General features: G+C 43.2%; 1 protein-coding gene across 1 annotated transcript in view; it reads left to right on the top strand.

Annotated features, from left to right (window-relative positions):
* LOC137425188 (ras-related protein Rab-6B) overlaps nt 1–8,426 on the top strand; it is a 39,295-nt gene extending 30,869 nt beyond the window's left edge. Inside the window, exon 8 of the mRNA XM_068113350.2 lies at nt 7,746–8,426. Within this exon, the coding sequence (XP_067969451.1) occupies nt 7,746–7,810 (65 nt within the window). The 3' untranslated portion in view covers nt 7,811–8,426. The remainder of the gene's footprint in view (nt 1–7,745) is intronic.
* Nucleotides 8,427–27,462: the final 19,036 nt, after the last annotated feature.

The following is a 27,462-nucleotide window of genomic DNA, read 5'->3' as shown; positions in this document are numbered from 1 at the left end:
GCTAATCTCTCCCTTGATAAACTACAAAATATAGGATGTCTTTTTCCAATTTATGAAGTCAGTAATTTCGCAATTAAAAGTCGAAATCTTCTTCATGATTAGCTGTGACGTCACACCATGAAGTCGACCGCCACTTCCGTATTGTCTACAGGTTATATTACGGTACAATTTAACCGAAACAGTGATTAATTTTCGAATTTCAGGTCGATGTATCCTTGGTGGTTGTAGTAATACAAACCGAGATGGTTTAATGCTACACCAATAGCTAGGCAGCTTAGGTAGTGGATGGGGACATGCCGGATAAAAGCACCAAAATTTTATCAGGCAATCTTCAGGGTCCCAGCTATGATTCTATAACCGGCGCCAAGCGATACGACCACTCTTATTTGAATTTTTATTTTCTATTTGTGAAATTCTTTTTTGAAAACTGTGGAAATATTTTTTTTTTTTTTTTGGAAAAGAAATGTTTTTATTGCAGAAATGAGAATCTTTTCCGAACATTTTGGTGTAATTGTTTTTAAAATCGAACATCTAGAAGTATTTTAAAACAATATTTGAAAATTAGGTGTCTCGGGTGCATTTCCTCAATTTGGAAAATTTCTTGGAAATTTGGTGGGAATTTTTTTTTTTTTGGTTTTTGGAAAAGAAATGTTTTTATTGCAGAAATGAGAATCTTTTCCGAACATTTTGGTGTAATTGTTTTTAAAATCGAACATCTAGAAGTATTTTAAAACAATATTTGAAAATTAGATGTCTCGGGTGCATTTCCTCAGCATCTAAGCTTCAATTCTAGAACCGGCGCCAAACGATCCGAACAGCAAGATGCATGCACAATAGACATTTATATATATTTTATTTAATTACATGCATATTATATTAAATCTGCTATATGTTGAAATTATATCTGCTATATGTTGCTATATGTTGCATGGCAAAAGAGGTGGTCAAGGGAGATTGTATAGCCTGGTCCGCCTACCATGCCTCATTTCAAAACAGTCCTGCTCAAGAAGTAGAAGCTGCCATCACTCAACTTCTGCCTCTCTTCAATGAGAAGGCAGCCACACTTGCAATGATCAAGCATGGAATGGATGTCATCCGTGAATCTACACAGTTCCTGAACCCTGGACAGATTCCAATAATAGCAATGGATGCTCCGCTGTATGCGCTTGCCAAGTTCATTCAGTGGCACTGGCCTACCACACACGGTGAAGACCAGTATGTTGTCATGTTCGGCAGACTCCACCTGGAGATGGCGGTGTGGAAGACACTTGGAGACTACCTAGACGGATCTGGATGGGCGACAGCAATAAACCAGGCAGGCATAGCCTCTGCTGGCACAGCTGAATCCTTCCTGAAGGCATCACACCTGACGAGAACCAGGCATGCCCACCAAGTCAGCGCTCTGGCACTCTCCAAGCTGCAAAATGATGCCTACCTGAAGGGAGCTGCTGGTGCAGCAACTGAAGATAGGACAGAAGAGGACTGGAAACAAAGCATGATCACGAAGAGTCCAACCTTTCAGTACTGGGACACCATCCTGAGGATTGAGCTCCTGGGACTCACCTTCGTTCGCGCTCACAGAGAAAGAGACTTTCCCCTGTATGTCGAGTCTCTGAAAGCCCTGGCACCATGGTTCTTCGCACTTGACCACCATAATTATGCCAGATGGGTCCCGATCCACATCCGCGACATGGAGAGCCTCCCTCCAACAATCGAAGAGGAGTTTATTGTCAGAGGCAACTGGGTTGTTCAGAAGACAGCCAGAAGGTTCTCCAGCATTCCGATCAACCAATCCCATGAACAAAATAATGAGCTTGTGAAGGGCCCTGGAGGAGCAGTCGGCCTGACTGAAAACCCACCAGCCTTCAAGAAGTGGATGATCGCCGGACCTGAGCAGGCACGCATTCTCACTGAGTTTGAGCGGGAGTACACTGCCATCTCAGAAGATGAACGCCAGCACCACGAAGAAGGTCTGTCTGCGCAGAAGACATTTCACGAGCAAACACTGGGCCTTATTCAAGTTATCAACGAGATGAGCAACCCGTTCCTAGATGAAGGAAGCGAGCTGATTGCACTCGACACGCGGCATGTGATTGAAGAATCTGTGGCCAACACTGTGCATACCATAGAAGAAGTGGGAAAGGCTCAGTACGACAGCTACAACAAGGCTATCATCACTGAACGAAGGCAGTTCATCCATGAGCCTGTGAAGAGGAACTCATTGCCTCTCTTCAGGTCACCATCCAAGGGGAAGAGGAAGCAGTCAGAGGATGTTTCCCTGTTGAAAGATGATGTGTCCCTCTTCTCTCGTCTGTACATAGTTGCTCAGAACAGGGATACAGATATGGGAACCTTCTTCCAGCATGAAAATCATCCGCACCCCCCTTCTCTATCTGAAAGAGGAAAACTGCGCCAAGGAAAGAAGTCAGACCTCATTGGTATCCTTGTGCAAGAACCACAAAACTCTGCAAGAACCATTTCCAAATTGAGGAAATGCACCCAAGACACCTAATTTTCAAATATTGTTTTAAAATACTTCTAGATGTTTGATTTTAAAAACAATTACACCAAAATGTTCGGAAAAGATTCTCATTTCTGCAATAAAAACATTTCTTTTCCAAAAACAAACAAAAAAAAATTTCAAAGAAATTTCCAAGAAATTTTCCAAATTGAGGAAATGCACCCGAGACACCTAATTTTCAAATATTGTTTTAAAATACTTCTAGAAGTTCGATTTTAAAAACAATTACACCAAAATGTTCGGAAAAGATTCATTTCTGCAATAAAAACATTTCTTTTCCAAAAACCAAAAAAAAAATGTTTCCAAAATTTTCAAAAAATATTTTCACAAAAAAAAAAAAAATTCAAATAAGAGTGGTCGTATCGCTTGGCGCCGGTTATATAATCATAGCTGGGACCCTGAAGATTGCCTGATAAAATTTTGGTGCTTTTATCCGGCATGTCCCCATCCCTTTGAAATTCGGTGCTAAGCTGCCCCACTACAATGGCTGGAAAGATTCGAGCGTTGCCAGAAATGGTACGAGGTTTGTCCGAAATACCCGAGTATGGATTGGGTCTACAAGATGTTTGCTTTTGTGCTTGGAACATTTTACAGAGCGCTTGTATGAAACAACAGAGAAGACTAGATGTTGTGGTTATCCACCACGATTGAGAGAGGATGCCACCCTCATGATTAAGCGGAAGAAACAGCCGTCACCCGAAGCTATAACACCATCCAACACCCCCCTCCGCAATCCCCCATCAACCGTCACCCTAACTAACAATACCCATGACCACCCCACACCTACCCTCCACCATCCCTCCACAATCCCTCTCCACTGGGGCAGGGCATCAACACCAACACAGCATGACACAACATGGTAACAGCACAACGCACACGGACACAACACGTCACGACCACAGACACAGATGGCGTCCCGGGAAAGTATGAAACTGGACGTACCTATAACATACAGGACACCGGGTCAGCTTGTAAAGATGGGACAAAGCATTCGTCGCCCATTGGTCGGCAGTGCCCGAGTGTGCCTGGGCGGTGTCTGTGTCGTGTCATGTCCATGCTGTTGTGCAGTGCAGAACAAAGGCATGAAGAGTCATTCGTATACTTTTTGCAAAAACTACGAGGTCATTAGTAGACAATGGTAAAACATGTGGAATTTGAGACTGAATTCCACATGGGATTATTTGTGAGCAAAGGGTTTAGATGGGAATGTTGCTAAGCTTCGGAGTGTTTACTATGCTACATTACCCTTTTAAAGAGGAGTTCAGTAGTTTATATCCTTATTATGTGTTTTAGGGTAAGGCCTTGTCTTCCATTAGAATGACACTCCATTGCACCAAGTGAAAAAGATAGATTCCCTTCATCCTTCATTCCCAATCCCAAAACCTCCATTTCCCCTTTCGTCAATTGCCATTCGCATTGCCAACTACAATTGCCGCCATTGAACATGTGCTTGGGTTGGGGAAGAAAGGCGTGCCCGCCCGTCGTCATCAAGGGCGGAGCCAGAGGGTCGCGCGACCCAGGATCCTTTAGAGACCCAGCGTGTGTCAATACGCTGGGTAAGTATTAAATTCCTGCTCTAATTGAGCAGCAACCTGTCCAGGGTAAATTTTCAGTTATGGAAATGTTCACAACCAGTCATGAGCCTTTAGCCCCCTCCCTCTGGGAACAACATCGCAGAAACTTGGGTTCAAATTTTTTATTACAATCAAGAATAATACTTATAGAACGAAACGAACCACCTTTAGAGGCCATTTTTCCCTGAAGAGCAGTGGTTGGCCTTTTTTGGGCACAGTGGCCCCCTTTTTGAAGCAATGTTTTACAGCCAGATGCCCTTCCTGCCGCCAACCATGTTGGTCCCCTCTTGCGACACACTGGGAATTACCAGTATCTGGTACTCAATTTGCCGACCTTCTAAGGATGGCAGGCTGAGTCAACCCACCTGGCGTTAATTCAGCGATCGACCGGGATTCGAACCCAGGATCCTGGGATCCCAAGCCGGCACCCTAACTGCTAAGCCCACACCAGGCTGTAATAATAATACTCGTAGGTACTGTTAAAAGTTTCCATGGTGGAATAACAATAAAGTAAAAGGTTTACGGTTTGCACCATGTGTCGGCTCTTAAAAGAGCTATAATCTTCTATTTAGCTTTTTAGAACTATTTATCTTCTTAAAAAAAATAAAATAAAGGTAGGCCTCAATGTTTCTGGCAGTACACCCTGCTCATCAACAGGAGGAAGTAACCGGACTGAATGGGATGCAGAGCTTATAAGAACTGGGTGTTGTGGGATGCTGATTGGTTGTTGAATGTGTGTTGCTGATTGGCCAGTGTGGTTTTGCTCATCATGGTCCATTGTCGTCTATGTGTTGGTAGGTGTCTGCTTGTTAATGAAGGATAGCCAGATATCGCTAATGGGTAGCCCGTTTTCTTGTAGCTGATTTTTCCCCTTTCACCTCGTCTATTATGTGTTTGATGGTCTCTCAGAAAGTCCTGCCAGTTTCCCCTTTCACCTCGTCTATTATGTGTTTGATGGTCTCTCAGAAAGTCCTGCCAGTTTCCCTCGCAAGTGATGCAGTAAATACCTGGATGGTGGTTAGGAGATCTTCTGTCCTTATGTGTGTGAAGAATAGATTTGAGCTTGTGTATCGAGCGATGGCGTGCTGCTATGTTGGCAGTCTCAAGAATGTGCTGAATGTGGTGTGATGTACGTCTAATGAAGGGGAGAATAACACATGCTCTCGTTTCCGGTGTTGGTGATGATCTTGTGGGCAGGATAACCGTTGAATTCAAGGGTAGTAGTGATGCGGCGTAGTTGTCAATGCAGGTTATACTTGTCGCTGATAGTGTAAGCGCGACGAATGAGAGTCCTGCTCATGGACTGGATAGTTTAAGGATGATGAGAAGAGCGGTAGTTGAGGTAGCGGCCCATGTGAGTTGGCTTCCTGTATAATGTTGTGAGAGGGCTTGTCATAAGGGAGACTTGGTAATGAGGACGTCAAGAAAAGAAATTGACTGTTGTTGCTCGACTTCCATGGTGAAGTTAATGTCTCAGTGCTGATTGTTAAGGTGCTGAACGTCTTGAGATCACTCTTGTCTTGTTGCCATATAACAAGATGTCATCGAGATAACGTAGCCAGAGCTTGAGTTGAAATGGCGCCGAGAGGAGGGCTGAGCACTCAAAGTTTTCCATTAAGAAGTTTGTTACTATGTATGAGAGTTAAGAACCCATAGCCACACCTTTCTTTTGTTGGCAGAACGAGTCGCGCCATTTGAAAGATGTAGAATTGAGACACGTAAGGAGGTCATAAATTTGATCTGCTGATAGACCGGTATGATGCTGAAGGGTGGAGTCTTCTTGTAAACGATGTTTGATGATGGAGCAGGTCTCTGGAACAGAGATGCTGGTAAAAAGTGATTCTACGTCGAAATTGATGAGGGTGTCGGAGGGGAGAATGTCAAAGTGCTCGATGTGCTGAATGAAATGTTCTGAGTTGATAACGTGGTGTTGTCTTGTTGATAACTTGTCTTTCTGACAAGTGGTTGAAGGATCTTAGGTATGTGCTTTGCTAGATTCCCAGATACATCTACATCACACGGCCCCCCAAGAAAGCGGGCTACCCATTAGCGATATCTGGCTCTCCCTCATTAACAAGCAGACACCTACCAACATAAGTATTAAAACATTGAGGACATTGGATCATGATGAGCAAAACTACACCAGCCAATCAGCAACACACAATGAACAACCAATCAGCACCCCACAACAACCAGCCAATGGGAGTGTCCAGTTCTTATAAACAATGCATCCCATTCGTTCCAGTTACTTCCTCCTGTCGATGGGTGGATCATGCTGCCCGAAACGTTGAGGCCCATTTTTTATTCGTCGGCGGAGGCCTTATGTTTGCAGGTTGTCCATCCGTCCGTCTGTTATAGGTTCTCGTTACCGCGATAACTTGAGAAAGGCTAAAGGGATCTTAGTAAAACTTGGTGCAGGTATGTTTCATGAGGCAAAGATTGATTCATGAGGTAACTGATTAGATTTTGGGATCACGTGGTCAAAGGCCAAAGGTCAGAGGTCATGTTAGGTAAAAAAATACTGTTACCGCCATAACTTGTGAACCAGTGATGGGATTCTGACCAAATTTGGTCCACTTATGTAGAATGATGTAAAGATGAAATGGTTAGATTTTGGGGTCAAGAGATCAAAGGTCAAAGTCTGTAATCGGTCTATAACTTGAGAACAGCTGAAAGGGTTTAAATTAAAACTTGGTACAGGTATGTTTAGCTTTTTCACGAGCCTCGATTCAGTATCCCCCCCCCAAAAAAAGGTATGTATAATGTAAAGATTAACTGATTACATTTTGGGGTCAATAGGTCAGAGGTCATGTCAGGTAAAAATGTGTTCACTTGGGCACAGCTGAATGGATTTAAATCAAACTTGATACAATAATTATAATGACGTAATAATGTGGGCGGAGGCATATCAGTCGACATCGTGACGTCGAAGAGTGCCATTCTAGTTCTAATTATAAAGAACTAGCAGAATGCACCCGGCGTTGCCCGGTTTCTTTTTGAATGAATTTACTACGATAATTCAGCTTTTGCTCGCGGCCGTAGAAGATTGACTACTGTAATGCAGCTGAGCTTTTAATTGCGAAATGGCCCCAGCCCGGCCGAGGCAGCCTCGACCGGCCTCGCCACCTAGCCTATAACCTTCCCGGGGCCCGTCCTGACATTTTTAGTTCTTTTTGAATGAATTTACTACTATAATTCAGCTTTTACCCGCGGCCGTAGAAGATTGACTACTATAATGCAGCTGAGCTTTTAATTGCGAAATGGGCCCAGCCCGGCCGAGTTGGGCCTCGACCGGCCTCGCCACCTAGCCTATAGCCTTCCCGAGGCCCGTCCCGACATTTTTTGTTTCAGAGGTTTCCTCCTATCTATCACCGTTCAGGAGATTAGCGCGTGCAAACAAACAAACAAACAAAAACTTTCTTTTATATACATAAAATATATTTAATAATAATAAGATAAGAAGATAGATATAAATAGCTCTTTTAAGAGCCAACACATTGTGCAGACGATAAACCTTTTACCTTCTAATACTTATAGGCCTTTTTGTTTATGGATGTGTTTGTGGTCAAATTAAAAACAAATCATTATTGTGTCATGGTCCTTTGTCGAAATCCATTTTTGCTCCGTTTTCCTTGACTTCTAAATCTCAGTGATTGACATCAATTTGGAAAAGCCAAAGGAACCGCCAGTGAACGAGGCATCCTGCTCCTGCTGATACCCTATCTCTCTGTGCACCCTGGGTTTCAAACCCCACACCTCTGTATCCCCATCCCTCTCCCTTTTCCCATGGAACCCCACATTTAGTGTTGGTGCTTGTCGCTCCGCCGGTAATTTTTTTCCGTTATATAGGAGCCGGGAGCAAAAAATGAACACAATTCAAGGTGTCGTATATATCGCAGACAGACCGTGGCCTGAGATGCTTTTGCGTTTTGTTTGACGTCTAACTCTTTGAATTACGTGCTTGGTGCACCAAGACCACCCAGATCAGACCCGTCACAACTCTTGCTCGAATTCCCACTGTCCGCGCTTACCTTTGGATTGAAAATCACCTTTTTCATATCCGTATTTTGCACATTAATCGGTGTTGAGACATCGTGGCTCGTTTCTCTTGGCATTATGATTTTATGCTGATGTACATAACTTATTTACTAGGTGATTCTAGTATGTCGCACCATCAGACCATGTGTGTTTTGGCTGTACTGTTTGTTTGTTTGAAATTTTTTATAATTAATTTATTACTTAATTTATTTGTTTCTTGTTCTTACTTGTGCATGTGGCAGTTTCGTACGAAACGCATTTCGTTCAAGAATAAACTTTACAGGTCAGCCAAATGCAGTTTCTTAAATTTTTGTGTCAAGTTCAAAATCTACTCTTCTTGCATCGATTTACTTCACGAAGAGATTCTCTCAGCTCGGTAGTTTTTTCGTGCCGACTTTTCAGCGAAAACTGTGAACCAAGAACTTGGAGCAATGCGATGGGGAACAGAGTAGGGAAAGTACGGTGTGCAAAAGTAGCGAGTGATTTGAGCTTCCTCTTTCTTGATACACGCTCAGGGGGAAAAATAACTGAAGATGTGAGACGTGAAATTAAGTGATGTATTATTTAATTAATTTGGTGGAAATGACTGAATGTCAGTAATCTGTAGCTTTATTTGGTCCACCATGGGTTGCTTGAGGCTGCACAGTTCTGCTGTACATTATTGGTTGTACTGCTGTAAATATTGATATTTCACCGTGACACTTCTGTCGATGTGAAACGACTGTTTCATCTGATGGAGTTAGGTTGAGTCAAATTTGAGACATTTGGACAAAACCAAGAAAGTATTTCACTTGAACAGGCCACTCTCCACGGACTAATGCTCACCCTATAATCAAACATCAATTCCAGATTCAAAACTCATACAGTGTTGATTTATCTATAATGATGTCTTTGTAATACATCAGTGTACTTTAATCCGAATTGGAAGGGCCTTGGTAGGCAATGGACAAACATGTATAGTATATGGGATTATCCGATTAATACTTGATTTCACCACATCATGTGCCCCTGGTTCAGATGAGAATGCCAAAGAGGCCAATTCATGGAGGAGCTTGCTCACATGCGTACGAGGAAAGCCCTGGAGGAAAGCCCTGGAGGAAAGCCTTGAGTATACATGGAAAAGCCAGAGGAGACTGTGAGGACCGACCGCATAAATTTGGCAACAAACATACATACACACACACACACACACATGCATACATACACACACACATGCATATATACACACACAAACATACACATACACGCATGCATATACACACACACACACACACACACACACACACACACACACACACATATATATACACACACAAACACACTTAAACTCATACACGCATGCATATATACACACATGCATCATGACTGGATTTCAAACTGATGTTGGTTTGATGTGTTCTGGACTTTTCTATGATTCTTGTGGGCTGGCAGAACATCTTTGAAGACTGCGCACTCACCTGTGAGCTGTCTTGCCAAGATTCAAGCCTCGACCGAGCTATAAACCGTCACTCCAGTGATTCAGTTGTCGGGCGATGCATCAATATGTGTGTGCCCTCCATCGGTAGGACATTAAGCTGGAGGACCTGTCTGCCAGCACCAGTAGTTGGTGTACATGAAAGATCCCGTCGTATTTTTCGTGAAGAAGAGACACCGGCACACTGGCCAAATTCCTTATTCCTGCCTAAACTGTCAGCAAGTAGTCTGGTCTTCTTGGATATCCCTTGATACCAGGTTACGCTGCTTGTTATCTCAGGGTCCTTGTATTCTGGGCAGCAGCTCCTATGCTGTAAACAAATACAAATTCCCAGGTTTTTCATGTGTCACATGTGAACGGCCATCTTTGACAACAAAGGGAAACCATTATAATCTTTGCACCAGACTGGCATTCGGTAGAGAGTATACCTACACCAGGCTGAATAGTTTACGTTTTGTATCCCATTGATAGGCCGGATCTGGATTCGGACCTGAACCAAAATCTAATTGGCTGTCACCCAACCAACTCCTCCACTTAGTTTTCTCATAATTCATCCACAAATTTTGAAATGTCATGCCATACAGTACAGTGTATCGTATTTGAGCCGATCACTCAATGGTGAAATATCACTTTAAAAAATTTTTTTTAATCGTATCCGGATCTTCACCAAAATTGAATCAATTTGTCCTTGTCACACATCCAACCTACCTGTGCACCAAATTTTGTCCAAATCCATTCACAACTTTGAGATATCCTGTTCACAGACAAACAGACGTGGGTGAAAACATATAACCCGAGTCCACCTTCTGTGGGGGTAAAAAGAGTAAAACAGGTTAATTAAACGTTTGTAAATGTCAAATCCACAGAAGACCCAGAAATGAAAGCACGTGGTGGGCTTCCTATTGTTGCTTTGTATGCAGCCTGTGGCTGCTGGTGGCATCATTTCTGGAAGCAATGCAGTGCCCCCTGCTACCCATAAGCTGGTACTCATTTTTCCAACCTCAAAAGGATGACAGACTGAGTCCCTGGACTAACGTGATTAAATATACAGGGTGCTGCCAATTAATTGTAGAAAATGAACCCACCTGATGTTACATCAACAGCACGACAGGGACTCAAACTCAAGAGCCTAAGATCTTAAGCCAGGCAGCTTAACAGTTAAGCCAACAACAGACTGGTGAGCTGATTGGGGACTATATCTCATTCATTATACAAGGTGATTAATTATTAAAATCCATTATTTATATAACAAGTACAAAAAGTTTTAATTAAAACAAAAGCCGCGTCGATGTTACACAATGCCTAGATGCAGCTGTGCCTATAACGTCGATGTTATAGGCACAGGACATTCCTATTGATTCGATTACTTGGTGTTATTTTTGTGCAAAGTGAAAATATATCTCGGCAATTTCCCGTGTGTGGCGACGAATTTTTAATATATCTCGGCATTTTCCCGTCTGTTATTTCAGGCGGTGTATGACTGACCATGCCACGATTTAAAAAAAATATATCTCGGCAATTTCCCGTATGTGGCGACACGTGAACGAAGCTATGCTCCTCTCTCCACATTATTGTGACGACGTATAAATTAAATATTTCATCGTGACGATTGTCATCAAATGGACGAATTTTTAATATATCTCGGCATTTTCCCGTCTGTTATTTCGGGCGGTGTATGACTGACCATGCCGCGATTTAAACAAAATATATATATCTCGGCATTTTCCCGTCTCTTATTTCGGGCGGTGTATGACTGACCATGCCGCGATTAAAAAAAAAAATATCTCAATGGACTTGAAGTTACAGGCCTTTGAGAATTCATTTCGTTCTATAAAGGGCAACTTTCATCGGATTTTCTTCACGTTTTTTTTCAACCGAGTCTAAAACTATGTTAGCGACTGTGAAAAATGGAATGATATATCGAATTTGATTTGAAATAAAACTGTGTGAGAGAGGAAGACACCACGGGCCTACAAAACAGGCCTCAAAGCTATGCGAGTTAATAAAATGGTGGATATTTGTTTATATGAAGCCTCTCCCACAATGGGTGGAGCTTTGAGGTTTTGTCTTCTCTGCAAGAACAAGAAGAAGAACAACAACAACAGCAGCGGGCACTCTATTAGCAGCGTCTGCGACGCGGCTAAAAAAGAAAGAGACTTGAATGGTTTGAAACCTTTTGTGCTGTGATTTCTGATTTTATACCTTAGTCTTGAGCAATACTTTGCTGTGAACGTTTCTGAAGCAAGATCAACACACAAAGACGTAACGTGAATAAAACTTTGGATTCTTCCTGATGTGTAAGCCAGGTGAAATGTGATCAGTTATGAGATTCATTGCCTGGCAGGTAGCACACTCACGTCTGAGATACCTAGCCTGGGTTCATATATCGGCCCAGGTTTAAACTGTCGTCGTGATGTTTCACATGCACAAGCCATTAAAGATCCCACGGTGTCTTTTGCGAGGAGTGGGCGAGTTATCGTCGGCTCCCTGGATAAATTCCAAATTCGTGTCCTGAATGACCGTTGGAAGGCAATGACCAAAAAAACTGAAAAAAAAAATTGAAAAAAAATCACATGCAGGAAAAGATATGAATTCATCGACCATCAGTGCACTTGAATCTTTGTTTTAAGAGCTCAAATGAAGGTAGATTTAGGCTTAGGAACGGTAAGTACATTCCCCCTTGTGTACATTACCGTTGCCATCAATGCCATGGTACTTTGGCAGCACCGATGCTCTGAAAAGACTAGCCTATGGAAACAATAGTCCGGCCCAACACCGTGCACGGTCCTCTGCCTGCTTCTTGGTCTGCACAAACACCATGGATACCTTTGCAGAAGTTGTAGGCTGGAGGTCGGGGAGACGGTTATTGCCACAGCCTCCACGGCTTCATCGGTTTGCTTGAACTTCGTGGAGAGGCTTGGTACAGCTTTAGTTAATACTTGGCAAAAAATTTTTTTGGACAAGTACAGTCACATGAAAAAGTAAGTACACCCCATGTAAAGTTTTCACTTTTTCAACATATTTCAACATACAGCTATTTGATCTTCATTTCAACAATATTGATAGATAAAGGTGATACACAACACAACATGCATTTTAAGGCCATTTTCCCTGCGAGAGCGGGGGTTAGCCTTGCGGTCCCCATGACAATCTTCTCCATTTTGCCCTATTTTCTGCATCTCCCCTTGTTAACCCCCTTGCACGCATTTCTTCTTCCACCATCTTTAGCCAAGTCTTTCTCGGTCTTCCCCGTCCTCTACTTCCTTCTACATTCATTTCCATCACTCTTCTCAACCAGTCACTTTCATCCTTCCTCAACACATGACCAAACCATCTCAACCTGTTCCTCTTCACAGCATCAATCACAGGCTCTATTCCCAAACTCAGAAACCGATCTCCACTTCGGGCTGTACCCTGCCCATATGTAGTTGTAATTGTCATGGTTCTCTTTTTGAGGCAATGTTTTTATGGCCGGATGCCCTTCCTGACGCCAACCCTCTTAGTCAGCTCTTACGACACGCAGGGATACGGTGCACCTATTCTAAACCAGGGTACACACACCGAGATAAAGGTGATATAACATAACAAATATCATGACACTTTTACATTATTTAGTCCATTGCATAATTTAAATAAACATAAATGCAAATTTCGCATGTGGAAAAAGTAAGTACACCCTTGGCTCTAACAGGTGGTATTGCCCCCTTTGGCAGAAGCAACCTCAAGTAGACGTTTCTAAAAACTGTCTACCAGTCTCTGACATCGACTGGGAGAAATTTTTGCCCACTCCATGCAGAATTCTTTCAGCTGTGCGATGTTTGAGGGGTTTCTTGCATGCACAGCTTGTTTCAAATCCCCCCACAACATCTCGATGGGATTTAGATCCGGGCTTTGACTTGGCCATTCCAGAACCCTCCATTTCTTTCTTTTAAGCCATTCCTTCGTGGATTTACTGGTATGTTTAGGGTCATTGTAGTGTTGCAAGGTCCACCTTCGGTTGAGCTTCAACTTTGCGACAGATGGCCTCACATTATCCTCAAGCACCCTCTGGTACAATGAAGAATTCATAGTGGATTCCATGATGGTGAGCTGCCCAGGCCCTGATGCAGCAAAGCTGCCCCAAACCATAATATTTCCACCACCATGCTTTTCAGTTGGTATCAGGTTCTTGTGGTTAAATGCTGTCTTTGCTTTTCGCCAAACATGTCTTCTGGTACTGTGGCCAAATAGCTCTACCTTTGACTCATCTGTCCAGGGCACATTGTTCCAGAAGTGCTGGTCTTTGCCTCAGTGTTCATTGGAAAACTTTAGTCTTGCCCTGATGTTCTTTCTGGACAGCAAAGGATTCCTCATGGCACACCTCCCATGTAGATCAAATTTGTGCAGCCTCTTTCTAATGGTAGATCGTGCACTTTGACATCAACAGTGGAAAGAGCTACCTGTAGGTCCCGTGATGACATTCTGGGGTTCTTAGAGACTTCTTTCAGCATCTTGCGGTCTGCTCTCGGGCTGAACTTGCTGGGGCGGCCTGGCCTGAACAAGTTGGCAGTTGTTTGGAATCTTCTCCACTTGTAGATGATCTTCCAGACAGTCGAATGATTGATTTCAAATTGTTTGTAGATCTTTTTAAATCCCTTCCCAGACTCGTAGGCATCTATAACCTTCTTTCTGAAGGCCTCAGAGAGCTCTTTTGATCTTGGCATGGTGACGCCGCACACTTCAACAACAAAGAGCAAACCAAACTAAATGTCTGAGGTTTAAATAAGACAGGTTCCTCCAAGATCCTCTCTAACGATGTTCTAATCATTTGCACCTGAGCTGGTGCACCTGATTCTAATTTTAGGTATTTGAAGTAGTGATAAATGTCGGGGTGTACTTACTTTTTCCACATGTGAAACTTGCATTTATGTTTATATAAATTATACAATGGACTACAAAATGTAAATGTTTCATGATATTTGCTCTATTATATCACCTTTATCTATCAATATTGTTGAAATGAAGATCAAATAGCTGTATGTTGAAATATGTTCAAAAAGTCAAAACTTTACATGGGGTGTACTTACTTTTTACGTGACTGTGTGTTGATCACTCCGGTTTGTATGTTTGTCTGTCCGCTCACTTATACTTGCCTACAGGTCACGATTTTAAACATCTTCACGAAACTTCACCAAATACTCGAGTTCGTGGTCCGACAAAATCCTATTTCTTTTTGAGGTCAAAAGGTCAAAGGTTTTATCAAAACTTTTAAATCAAATCAATTAAATCAATCACTTATCAAATTTTTAAATCCTCAATTTTCATTCGATTGACTTGAAATTTGAATGGCATTGTCATATCAGCTTACTGAATTCAACCACCAACTATTTTTGAGATCAACATAGGCCAAAAGGTCAACATAGGCCAAAATGTCAACATCAGCCAAATTTCTAAAATTGTCAATTTTCATCCGATTAACTTAAAATTAGGAGACGATTTGCATATCAGTTCACATAATTCAACCACCAATTATTTGTGAGGAGAAAAGGATGCTCCACCGGGTGCCATTCTACTTTGTTCTCTTTTGCCAAGTGAAATCACTATGAGTGATTTTTCATTTATTTATTTATTTACCTCACTACACTTCATGGTGCCTTTGTTATGCACCACTCTAGGTCTACTCTACCACAATTGATTGTTCTACTTACTACGATCTACTTTATTATTTTGATATTTTTAATTGCAATATTTTATGTTGCCTTTCATATTGTCGTGCAACCGCCGAAATTAATATCTGGCGGTCGCGGATGCCGATCACGAAGGCTTTAACTCCGAGGCGGAAACTCAATGGCGGATTCCAAAATCTAAAACACCTAAGCGCACGGAATGGAGGGAAGAGGCGCAAGTCCCCACAGCCTTAACTATCAAATCAATCAGGAAACTGCGTTCAGTTATTTGTACAAAAAGTAATGTAAGGGTTTATTTGATGAAAGCAAGGATAGGAAAATACACGCCGATAATCTAATGCATAATTTGGGATCCCACACACCAGATATCGAATACAAGACGGGGGGGGGGGGGGGGAGGGGGGGGGGATCAAATATGAAAGAAACACGTCCGTTGTGTAAAATGTATACGCGGAGCTCGGGCTTATCTGTCTCGTCGTTGGCTTTGGCTGCTATCCAACACGCGGCTCCTTTCGTCCCGCGGCACGCCTCGCTCCAGGTTCCAAAGCCCCGAGCACCAAGCACCAAGCACTACGAGGTCGACCCTCGCACACGGTCGACAAGCCACTCGGACCACCAGGACGACTGCCAGGAATCCAACTGGTGCGCAACTGCTCACTCGTGCGTAACTCACTCAGGATCCACTCACAAACGAACTCAACCAGCAAGCCAGGCCTCTCTCAACTCGACTGCGAACCAACTGGCATTCGGCGCTCGTTCATCAACTCTCGAACTGCGCACGAACTCAACTCTGCGCACGAACTCACTACACTCTGCACAACTCCACACGCCGAGTCTCAACTCACTCGCACTGGGACTCCGACTGAACGACTCTCTCTCTCTCTCTCTGCTGCCCCAAAACGAACTCCTGACTCTCTCGTGCACATGAACTCTTGACTCAGATCTGGACTCCCCACTCGTGCGCACCTCAAACGAACTCTCCCGTTCTGAACTGGCGTCCGGCCCCCGCTAATATCCCCGGCCGATGACGTCAGCATTGGCGCACTGCTCAGCCAATCAGAGCCTCCACCGACTCGCCGGCTCGTCCAGGGGCACGCCCCTGCGCCACTCACTCCCGTCCCCTACTCCTTGGTCACAGCATGTGCTATGCGAGGCGGGTAGGCCTCTCGGAGGTGCAAATGGTGGTGGCCATTATCGGCGGTGTCCTAGCCCGATTTCTTCCTAAGTCATGTCAGGGGCGAAGGGCGTCATTAATGTTGTACTAAAGGTCCTAACTAGTGTCTATGTGGTCTGCAGTGCAAAAATGGACAGAGGTTTGGTTACCAGGTGAGACATACAAGGGCTCTACTCATTAACCCCTACACTACCTATCACCCGAATCTCCTGGTAGATTCACAATTATACACCTTGACCGACAAAACGCCTAAACACACAGAACTTATTACAGGTAGATTCCCTATCGCGACAGTTGAAGCATGCTACCTACTCAGATCTACTCTGCTCTACATATATCACTACCCAAATTCGTAACAATATTTTTTCTTTATGCTCTTATTTTTTGCGTGTTGTATTGACATAACTTTATGTTGGTCAATGCATTTCATAACTTGCATCTTATGTTATTGCAAATATTTTGATTTTTAATTATCTTACTATAATTCACCAAATGTCTGTCCGTCCGTTCGAAGGTACCGCAAAAACGGCTGAACCGATCGCAACGATATTTTGGGTGGGTAATCCTGGGACCTCCTGGAGTAAAATAGGCTCTGTTGTTTTTCCAATTTTCCAATTTTCCAGTTTTTCCAAACACGATGGAATAATATTTACCGATATGAACAGTGATGTGGCTTTTGTTGAAATTCTACAAATACTGTTTATTCTACGTAACCAGGAGAGAGTATATCGACTCCTGACGAACTCTTCCTATATAAACGTGCGGCTCCGAAGGAACATGGCAGCGTGTGCAAAGCGATTGAGAAACAGGTGTAGTGGCCGCTTCCGTGTTACAGATTCGGTGCGCACTCTTCACACATAAACGTGCGACTGAGAAAGATGTGCAGCGGCCGCTTCCGTTTTGCAGAATTCAATCTTTTTTCAAAATGGGTGGCATGACTGTTTAGATTTTCATGATTTGCGTGTGATATGGTTTAACGGATGTTTATATGAATTGTTTAAAATAAAAAAGCCTTCAATTTCTGATATTTTGCCTTTTCATTTGGGCCTCCCAATTGAAGCCCCGCCCATAGGGTTGGGTGAACACAATTACGAATTCATAATCGTAATTGTATTCACTCAATTCCAATCATCAATTGATACTTTAACAAAACGATTAACATGATTAACGCTTAACGATTTAACATTACGATTGAATGATGGTTGTATTTCGATATTATCAAACCCGCACATTGCTGTCATCTGTCCACTTCTGCATTCGCGGCAGTTCATAATTGTCATCAAAATCTAAACGGTATTTGTAGAATTTCAATAAAAGCCACATCGCTGTTCATATCGGTAAATATTATTCCATCGTGTTTGGAAAAACTGGAAAATTGGAATACTGGAAAAACAATGTAGCCTGTTTTACTCCCAGGGGTCCCAGGAATACCCACCCAAAATATCGTTGCGATCGGTTGAGCCGTTTTTGCGGTACCTTTGAACAGACAGACGGACATTTGGTGAATTATAGTAAGATTAGCCTATTATATTTACTGCATGGAGCAGTGTCAAATTCCAAAATGATATTTCTTCACAGCAAAGATATCGCAGCACATCCTCTGTTCCAAATGGTAGCTTGATTCATTTAAAGTTAAACAATGCAAGTACCGACCCGACCCTTTGTTCATATTGGTACCTCAATTTATTTTACACAATGAAAGTACCAATTCTCTGTTGAAATTGGTACCTTGGTTCATTTTGCACAATAAAAGTAACGATCCTTGGTTCAAATTGGTGCCTTGGTTTAAGTTTTATTTTCTTACCAGCAAAGAAAACAAAAATTTGGGAGCAATCAAGGCAGACGAGCCTTGTGGCTGGCTTAAGATCTTGGGATCCTGGGATCCGAAGTCTGAGTCCCTGTCGTTCCATTAAATAACACCAGATGGGTTGACTCAGCCTGTCATCCTTCCAAGGCCGGCAAAATGAGTACCAGCTTACTGGGAGGATTGATCAAACGGAAGACCAAATACTGCATGGGAGTCATCAGAAGGAACCTGAATAAGCAAAGAGTAAAGATGGAGTCATCAAGAGGAACCTGGATCGGATTTGGGTTGCAGCTGTTACTCCTCTACCCTCAAACCCATCCCGGTGCAGCCAAGTGAGCCTTACGGAAAATTTTATACATAAATTCACTTCTCCCTCCATCCCTGGACAGGTAGATAAAGAAAGAGAAATTAAGAGTAAAAGAGATAAAAAGAAAAAGCAATAATTAGAGTGAATAAAAAGAAATGTGAAAAAGTAGAAAGAAGTGTGAAAGGACCAAAGATGTTAGGAAGAACCCAGATATATAGATATAGATATCAGCAGTTAATCTAAGACTCGGACGCAGTATTAACAGGTGTACAAGGTACCAGAGGTCCTGTTGAGCCATTCGAGTATCCCTCATGGGAGTGGCGACCCTTCCAGGATTGTGGCGACCCTTCCAGGATTGTGGCAATGGAAAACGAACTCGGCAGCCCGAAATGTCAGAAGACGCGAAAGGAATGGCTCTTATTCTCCTATGCCGAACCAACCTATTATATTACCTATGGACACAAATTGCAGGAGAAATGTATGCATAGATTAAGCCATTCATCTCATGGATTTCATTCATCATGGCGATCTTGACAGCATCATCCATACGGGGGTGTGTGGTGCGCACAATGTTCTCCGAGATTGCTAGCAATTCTTGCTTGCGCTAAATGGGATTTCAACACGCCAATCACTTCGGCTACTTGCGTGTTCCCATTGGGCAGATGGCATGCCGCATGCGGTGACGTCACAAACACAATGACGTGGGGAAGGACCTGATTGATTACTATATGCGGGCAGCATTCAATAATTGTCTGTTAGGTTTGTGTTGATGTTCGTGATAAAAACGGTTTTCTATCTTGTTTTAGAGCTCCATACAAATGCCGAGGCTTGCGGAACAGTGAGCTCTATATTCGTAATAATTAAACAACAAAAACACGTTGTGCTGCCAATAATTGTTTACAAGTGCAGAAATTTGGAGATGTTTCAAGACGTGGTATTTTATCAATATGCTTGCAGTTTAGCATTGCTCCTGCCTTGGGGATTAAAAAAAAGAACTAGAAAAGCATCTGAAAATGCAAAGTCCGTCTACCTCCGTTTGTATGTAGACATCTTCGTCTTCTTCCATATACTCAAAATAACGAAAAAAAAGATTTTTAAAAATACAAAATGAGAATTGACGATTTTATGCAGCCTTGACCTTTGAGCTATAGATCCCAAACAAAACATTCAGCTTCTAGCTTTTAATTGGGGAACCAATGCTGTGACACAATATGCAGATTCTTAAAATTTCAGGTCAATTGGAGGGAAATTGATGATTTTACGCGACCTTGACCTTTGACCTTTTAATCTAAAAAGAACAATCAGCTTTTAGCTTTCAATTGGTTAACCAATTCAGTGACCCAATATGCAAAATTCTTAAAATTTCACGTCAATCAGATGAAAATTGACGATGTTATGTGATGCTGACCTTTGACCTTTTGACAAAATTATTAATTTGCCTTCTCCGTGTTATCATAATAAAGCTTTGTTGAAAATTTGATGACAAAACTCAAATGGTAAATTGAAATTTCAGGTCAATTGGATGAAAATTGAAATGTGATGCTGACCTTTGACCTTTTGACAAAATTATTAATCTGTCTTCTCCGTATTATCATAATAAAGCTTTGTTGAAAATCTGATGACAAAACTCAAATGGTAAATTGAAATTTCAGGTCAATTGGATGAAAATTGATGATTTTATGTGATGCTGACCTTTGACCTTTTGACAAAATTATTAATTTGCCTTCGTATTATCATAACTAGTGAGATACCCGTGCTACGCATGGGTGGGAGGCCAGAAGCAAACAGGCAATGTAGATACGGCTAATGCTAAAGCATGAAACCAATAAATTCCACATTCCTGTAGCACTTTCAGTCGCACGTCAGTAGTGTATATATGTTGCTTCTGGGACACTCTCATTTTCCCATTGACTTACATGTTAATTTTCCTCTTAACCTCATTGCCCATTAACACCTCTATTTCTCCCACCCTCATCTTTATGAACCTTTTGTCTATAGTACCTATCCTTAATGTTGTTTATTAGACCACTCAAACACTACAAATATTTGTTTTCTCTTATAGACCTATAATCCTTCTTCTACATATCATCTGGCAGATTATCTTTGACCCACTCAAACATCGACCCATTCACTTACATGTTAATTTTCCTCTCACCTCTTTACGAACCTTTTAGCCTTTTGACACCTATCCTTAATGTTGTTCATTAGACCACTCAAACAATGATTCCCCCTTGGTCTTATGGTACTCTTACTATCAATGATCCCGAGTAGACCACTCAAACATCGATCCTACAAATATTTGTTTATGCGTGGGAAATAATTTAATTCTCTTGCCACTCCCTTCACCATCTAATATATTAACAAAAAAGATGTTTGAGTTTGGTTCTTTATTAAGATATTTTAACTGAGCTAAGATAAAATGGTAAACCTCCCTCAATGTTCTTGTTTGAGCGCCTCCAGTGCCACATACCATTTTAAAATTAAAGTATATATTTTCCTGACAACCATCAAAGTTTTCCGTCCACTCAAAAATATTTCCATCTTTTTTACCCAATTCACCGGTATTTAAATTAATTCTCTTATTTGTTTTGTAAATTTTTTTACCAGTTGTCTTTTCAATTATACCTATTTGATATTTTTCACATTCGTTATGTTTACCATTTATATACCAAGGTTGATTACACCTCCACTCTTTAGTCTAGTTGGTACTTGGTTCTATCATTTATATAATAGTAAAAAGGCGGCAGTAGCCCGTTAAAATCCCTAACCTCCCCTTTTTTAACTTATCACTTATATACTTATATAACCATAAGGGAGACTATCAATTCCATTTTCTAAAATAAACCTCTTATCATCATAAGCCCCCAATGCTTTCTTATTCACCTCTTCTGAATATAATTTATGTTTATAACTTCTTGTTCCATTAATCTTTCTAAACTCTTCTTTATTTGTTGTTAAACAGTTATAATAATCCTTAAAATTTATTGTTTCTTTAATAACATTTTTCTTTACACCTTTTAACTTCTTATCAGTTTTTTCAACGTTATTCACAATGTATTTATAAGCATAAGCCTTAGACCTCAATCCCACAAATTCACTCATGACATTTCCTCCTAATTCATCCTTAAACTTTCCAATCACCTTTTTATTTTTAGAAGAGAACAACTCACTCTCTGGACTGTAATTACTCGTGTCATAGATATTAATGTCCTTTTTCATGTCTGAATAAACATCATCAGTATTAATTTGTAAAATAAAACTATCTGTATCCATATAAAGTAGATTAACATCATTTTAATATTTATTCCTCAAGTTATTATAAAAGTAATCATACATTAATGACTTTGATAAATCAAGAATTGATGTTCCAATATAAATAGGTTTGTCCATTTCAATACTCTCTTTAATCAAACTAGGGCATGCCCGTACTATATATATATCTAAAATTATATCCCCCCCCTCTATTTACATGAAATGGTTTGGTCCAAAGCGAACGGCTTGCGAGTACGGTGACAATCCCCCCCCTCTATTTACATGAAATGGTTTGGTCCAAAGCGAACGGCTTGCGAGTACGGTGACAATCCCCCCCCTCTATTTACATGAAATGGTTTGGTCCAAAGCGAACGGCTTGCGGAGTTTGGTAAAGAAATCGCCATAGCGTGCACAAACGCGCAGGAAAGCGAAAGAATCGCAAATTAGTTTTAATTAGTTTTAAAACATAGTTTAACGCCAACATAGCGGCAACATAGTTTGCCAACGTGAAATAAATGAATACGCTCTCAAATGTGCCGTCCGAGGCAGAGTCTGTTCGCCACGTTCGGCACACGTGATAACTCGCTGCTCTCTGATTGGTTGAATCGTTTTTTGGACATAGCTCGGTAACTACTTCTCCGATTAATATGAAACCTTGAAAAGGCACATCCTCGGGTCCCCAGCAATATACCTGGCAAGTTTCAAGTATATCGGACCCGTGGTTGTCGAGAAACAGCGGTCACAGACAAACATACACACAGAGATTACTGGAATTATAGATAGATGGATCGCACAAAAGTTCTCAGTAAAGACCTCAGCTCTAGTAAAACTCGGTCTATTAATTAATTTTGATGCTTGTTTCCAAGATGTTGATAGTCTTATATTTTGTCTTTTCCTCACATTTTCCATGGTCTTACCAAAGACCGCATTATTCATCAATTTATAAAAGTCTTTCTCAAAATCTGTTTTTGACTCGGTTCTTCTTTGTGTATTAAAATCAATGTACCCCTTTAACCAATGACTTTGATTGAACTTTAGAACCCTATGAATCTTCTCTACTCTTAGACCTTTTGATAAATATTGTTACAGACGCGGTTAAAGATGTTATTTTACCGAGCGGTTGGTATTACCGCGTCCGAACAGTTACTCCCCGATTAGAACCCGATTCCACCCGACGTTGACCAGATCACACCGCAGATATTCAATCGGGAAACCTCTAAAGCGACCGAAAGAGAAGGCAAAGAGAAGAAGACAGAGTACGGAGGAAGAACAGATTTATTATACACACACAAGCAAAAAGAAAGAACGACCAAAATTATTTACAAGCAATGGATGGAGAAAGCAGTCACACAGTGCATCGTTAGCTTATTCTATTCATTTTACTTAACCCCAAGACAACGAGTAGGACAGACGACGTTCACACTTACACGGGGGATATTGCAGGCAGGTAGGGCTTGAGGTGGATTGCTGGAGAGGGAGGAGGGTCGGAGGCAGCAGCTCTCAATTCCTCGTGGTTTTTGGCGGGAAAACCCTTCGTCGCGTATCCGCTGCCGATGCTTTAGACGTCACGCGCTGGCTCGGGCACACCTGCTCCTCTCCTTCTGGTGGAGCCGTCTCCCTCCTTTCAGCGCATCCCTCCAAAGCTGGTTTCCTTTCCGAGTACCTCTCCTCTTTGGCTTGGAGCGTTTCGCATCTCACCGCTCCTCTTGGTGTCGCCTCTTCGCTCATCTCCCAGGTCATCTGGTGAAGCAGTCCCTTACAGTCGCTTTTATTACTCGCAGCGGAATCAAGCCGCCGGCTGCGAGGGCACGCCTACCGGGTCGCTAACCGCGGTGCTGGTTGGCCAAGTGGGGTTGGCTCACTCCTCCCCTCTATGACGAGGTGGAGACACGCCTTTCTTCTCCGAGATTAGCACATGGGCAATGGCGGCTTGCGGGATTGAACACCACTCGCACCCCTTTTGAAAGGAACTTTGGAGAGCGGAGATGTTTGGGGAAATTGAAAGGGCCTACGCTTATTTTGTTTGATACAATGCAAAGTCAATCTAGTGGGAAACACATATTTAGCCTACATAGAATAAGGAAATACACTATTTAAAAAGATATATCATGGCCTACGTGTAAGTTTCATGGAATTAACTAGGAGGACGGCTGCGACCATTATTTACATTACGAGGGTGTTACACATAACAAAACCATACTTTTTACATTCGTTACACTTCCTCCAGAATTGTTACACTTCTCAAAAACCGTTACACTTCTCAAATTCGTTACCCACTTCTCAAAACCGTTACACTGCACCCTCCTTTCTTCAGGCCCTCCTCGGGCCTACAAAACTTTAACTTAGTGTGACACGTAGGTGTAATTCCCTCTACAATTAACCTGACCCTGAGTGTGACAATCTTAAAACACAAATAAGTATGTCCCCCTATTGCATTGCACCCTGTCTAACAGACTCAAGCCCACAGCTAACCGAATTACGGAATTATTCTCAAACTATACATTTACGGTGGGGAGCATTATTTACAATGACGTGATTTCTTATTTACAACGCAACCCAGGACCTGTGTTTTTTTTTGTTTTTTTTTAGGGAACAAGAAAAAGAAATTCCTGTTGGGAGGGAGGAGACAGCACGCATTGCATCGATGCACCAGTACCAATACCACCAAAGCACCCAAAAGCACCAAAAGCACCACAAAGCACCAAAAGCACCACAACGCACCAAAAGCACCACTCGGTGCACAGTCACCATGGTTCATAATAAACACAACAAAACAACTGGTGGTGGTCTTCTCTTTCTCTGCTGGGCTGATGTTCTTCCCGACGTCTTCTGGCTTCATGCGGCCTACTTGGAAATAATAAAAAAAACACAACTTGTGTTCATTTTTTATTTAGGGCCTCAGGGGCCAACTAAGGGTGGTCCACCTGTTTGGCATAGGTGCCACCTTACCGAGGTCCGCAAGCAAGATTCCCTGGCCACTATGGCCGGTCTCCAACAGAGGTGCACTGCCCCAGAACCTGGGGTCCATCAAGTGGTACTTGGCCGCAGAACAGCGGTCCATAAAGTGGTACATCAACGCAATGCATGCTGGTTCTGGGAATCTCGTGCGCACAATGGCCACCTCACGCACGCTCCCCTCGGCACCCAATGGCGCACAGGTCCTCAAGTGGGAGACAAAAAGGGGGGAAGACAATTGAGCGAGGGGTAAGGTCACAAGGGTACACGTCAATAAGGCAATGCAAGGCGAAATGCGTACGGAGGGCGAAGTGAGAAAGCTCGTCCCTACCGTACGTCACCCCCCTGTCACCTACACTACCCTGGCCCTTACCCCATATGTACAAAATCTACACATTACCAATTCGTCACTACTGTCACGTCTTCCCCATATTTCCCCTATACCAAATTCGTCTCCACAATCCCTCTACTTCAAAATTTGCCATCACCAATTCATCATCAATCCTCATAAGGAGGAAGAGATGGAATTACGCACAATGTCACACCCACGTCATGATGCGTCTCACAATCCAAAACATTTGCATCAAAAATAATTAAACATGGCATGGTGCGGAGTACCTGTCACCTCAGGTGAGTGGATGCAGATGGTGCGAGGAGATCCTTCATCCTAACTATTTTCTAAATGACTTTAACACACTTTACACTACCCGGGGTCTTTCCCTGCCAATCCATTGGCCAACTTACACTATGGGTTCTAAAAACCAATTCCCATTGACCAAACTGTGGTGCTTCTCAATTTGGGGTCTCACTCCCCCGATTCATCTCCCGGTGCTCTCGCACAATTTCTGGGCTGCGACGTGTAGCTCTCCCAGCAGGTCTACCCACCTGCACACCTCCACCACTGTAGTTGCCACCCGAGCTTACCTAGCTCCTCACCTTAACCTATCTAACTGGGGAAGGCCCTCTCCTGGCTCTGTCACCCCTTGGTGCCCTCTGGCACTGGGCTACCCGGGTCCGTCCTCCGGATCCTCGGGCCCCATCCACAACTACCGGCTCCCAGAGCCCACCTGCGGCCTCACCTGGCCGACATCCTCACAGTGGTGGAGTGCCCAAACCAACTACACACACTAACAGGCTACACACCCAGCCATTTCCACAACACCAATGCACCCATCCAAAGACCATTCTTTCACCCGCACCACAGATGCCAATATCCAACCACAATTTACCTGTACCCTCTACCTAACACTTACTCTACCCGCCCCGGGTATCCGTGATGGGGGTCCACTCTTCCCCCATTCACACCTTCGCACCATCCACTCCACTCCACAATTTCCACCATACTCACTCCACGACCATCCATTCCAATACTCCATACCATTTATTCCATACACCTGTTGGTGCACACCTGTGCAATCACCTGGTGCCACCTGCACCCTCCTTTCTTCCTGGACCATTTGGTCAGCACAACACGCAATCACCACTACTCCCTCATACACTGCTCCATTCACCTGTTCAGTTGCACACCTGTGCAATCACACCTGTTCAATCCTCAAACACACGGCATCATCTCAGCTAACTACTCCCCTCTGAAACTTGCGCTTCCCAGTCGTCCCTTTAAACTATTGCGCTCCCACGTCATTATCATCCACACTAAACTACCTGCGTCCCCACTACAGGTATCAGTCACTAACTTAACTTAACGTTACCTAATGTCATCTTCGCTAGATCCCTACACACGATATATCCTAACCCACCCGGGCTAGTTTTCACTGCCATACACCCCATAAACTATAGCGCATTTGCCCCACCTGTGAGGGATGGTGGATTTGCCATCCCACCACATCGGGGGTCTCTCACTATAAATTTTGCTCGTCCAAATCCAACAAATCACAAATTTGTCATTCACTGCTAATCACCGTACCAATCATCAAATTTTGCCTTTTTCAAATTTTGGGTCCAAAACACTAACCTCATCACCCGTCTACTTATTACATCCTCTCGGTGCGCCAATTCCCTTCCAAAGCTCGGCTTCGTACAGCCGAGCAATGAACGCGGGTTCTTTGGTGCCAGCGGCTGGATACGTCCCGCATTCGGGGCAGGGACGGGGGCTTACCCGGGCCGAGATCCCACGCACCACCTCGGCGTGGAGCCATCCAATGTCCCGATCTCGACCTGCCGGCACGTCTCAATAGAAAGTGGTCGCCATGACGACCCTTCCTATCGGGCTGCCCGCTCCGCCTAGTGGAGCCCGGACGCGGCCGTTCCAAGCGAGGCACAGCGTGGATCGCGTACGGCGGTTCTTTCGAAACCGCCGTGGTTCGGATCCCCGCTGGTCCTCGCGGCACGCGAAGCTGCCCGACGCGCACCGAGGGCCCGATTCGGCTATAAGTCGTTCTAACCTCTAACCTGGTTACCGTCGATGCCTCACCTGGATGCTTACGCGCATACGCTACCCCTTTCTTGCTCATACCTCCAGCTGTTCCCATGCTCCTCGTACCTTTCCTTACACACCTCGGTACACTCATTCCGCTCACCGACTTGGTCACACACCTGACCACCGAACACCTTGGCACACATTCGTCGCTCGCACACCTCACCAACACACCTCTTCGCGCCCCTTTCTCGGTCACCTCCTTTGTGACAATCACAGGTGTGCTCTCACCTGCACACCCAACCACGTGCCTCACTACC

Source organism: Myxine glutinosa, chromosome 4 (genome assembly GCF_964187855.1).
Source record: "Myxine glutinosa chromosome 4, kmMyxGlut1.1, whole genome shotgun sequence".
Classification (NCBI taxonomy): domain Eukaryota; kingdom Metazoa; phylum Chordata; class Myxini; order Myxiniformes; family Myxinidae; genus Myxine; species Myxine glutinosa.
Note: the sequence above shows the minus strand (reverse complement) of the source record. Positions and strands in the feature narration are given on the sequence as shown.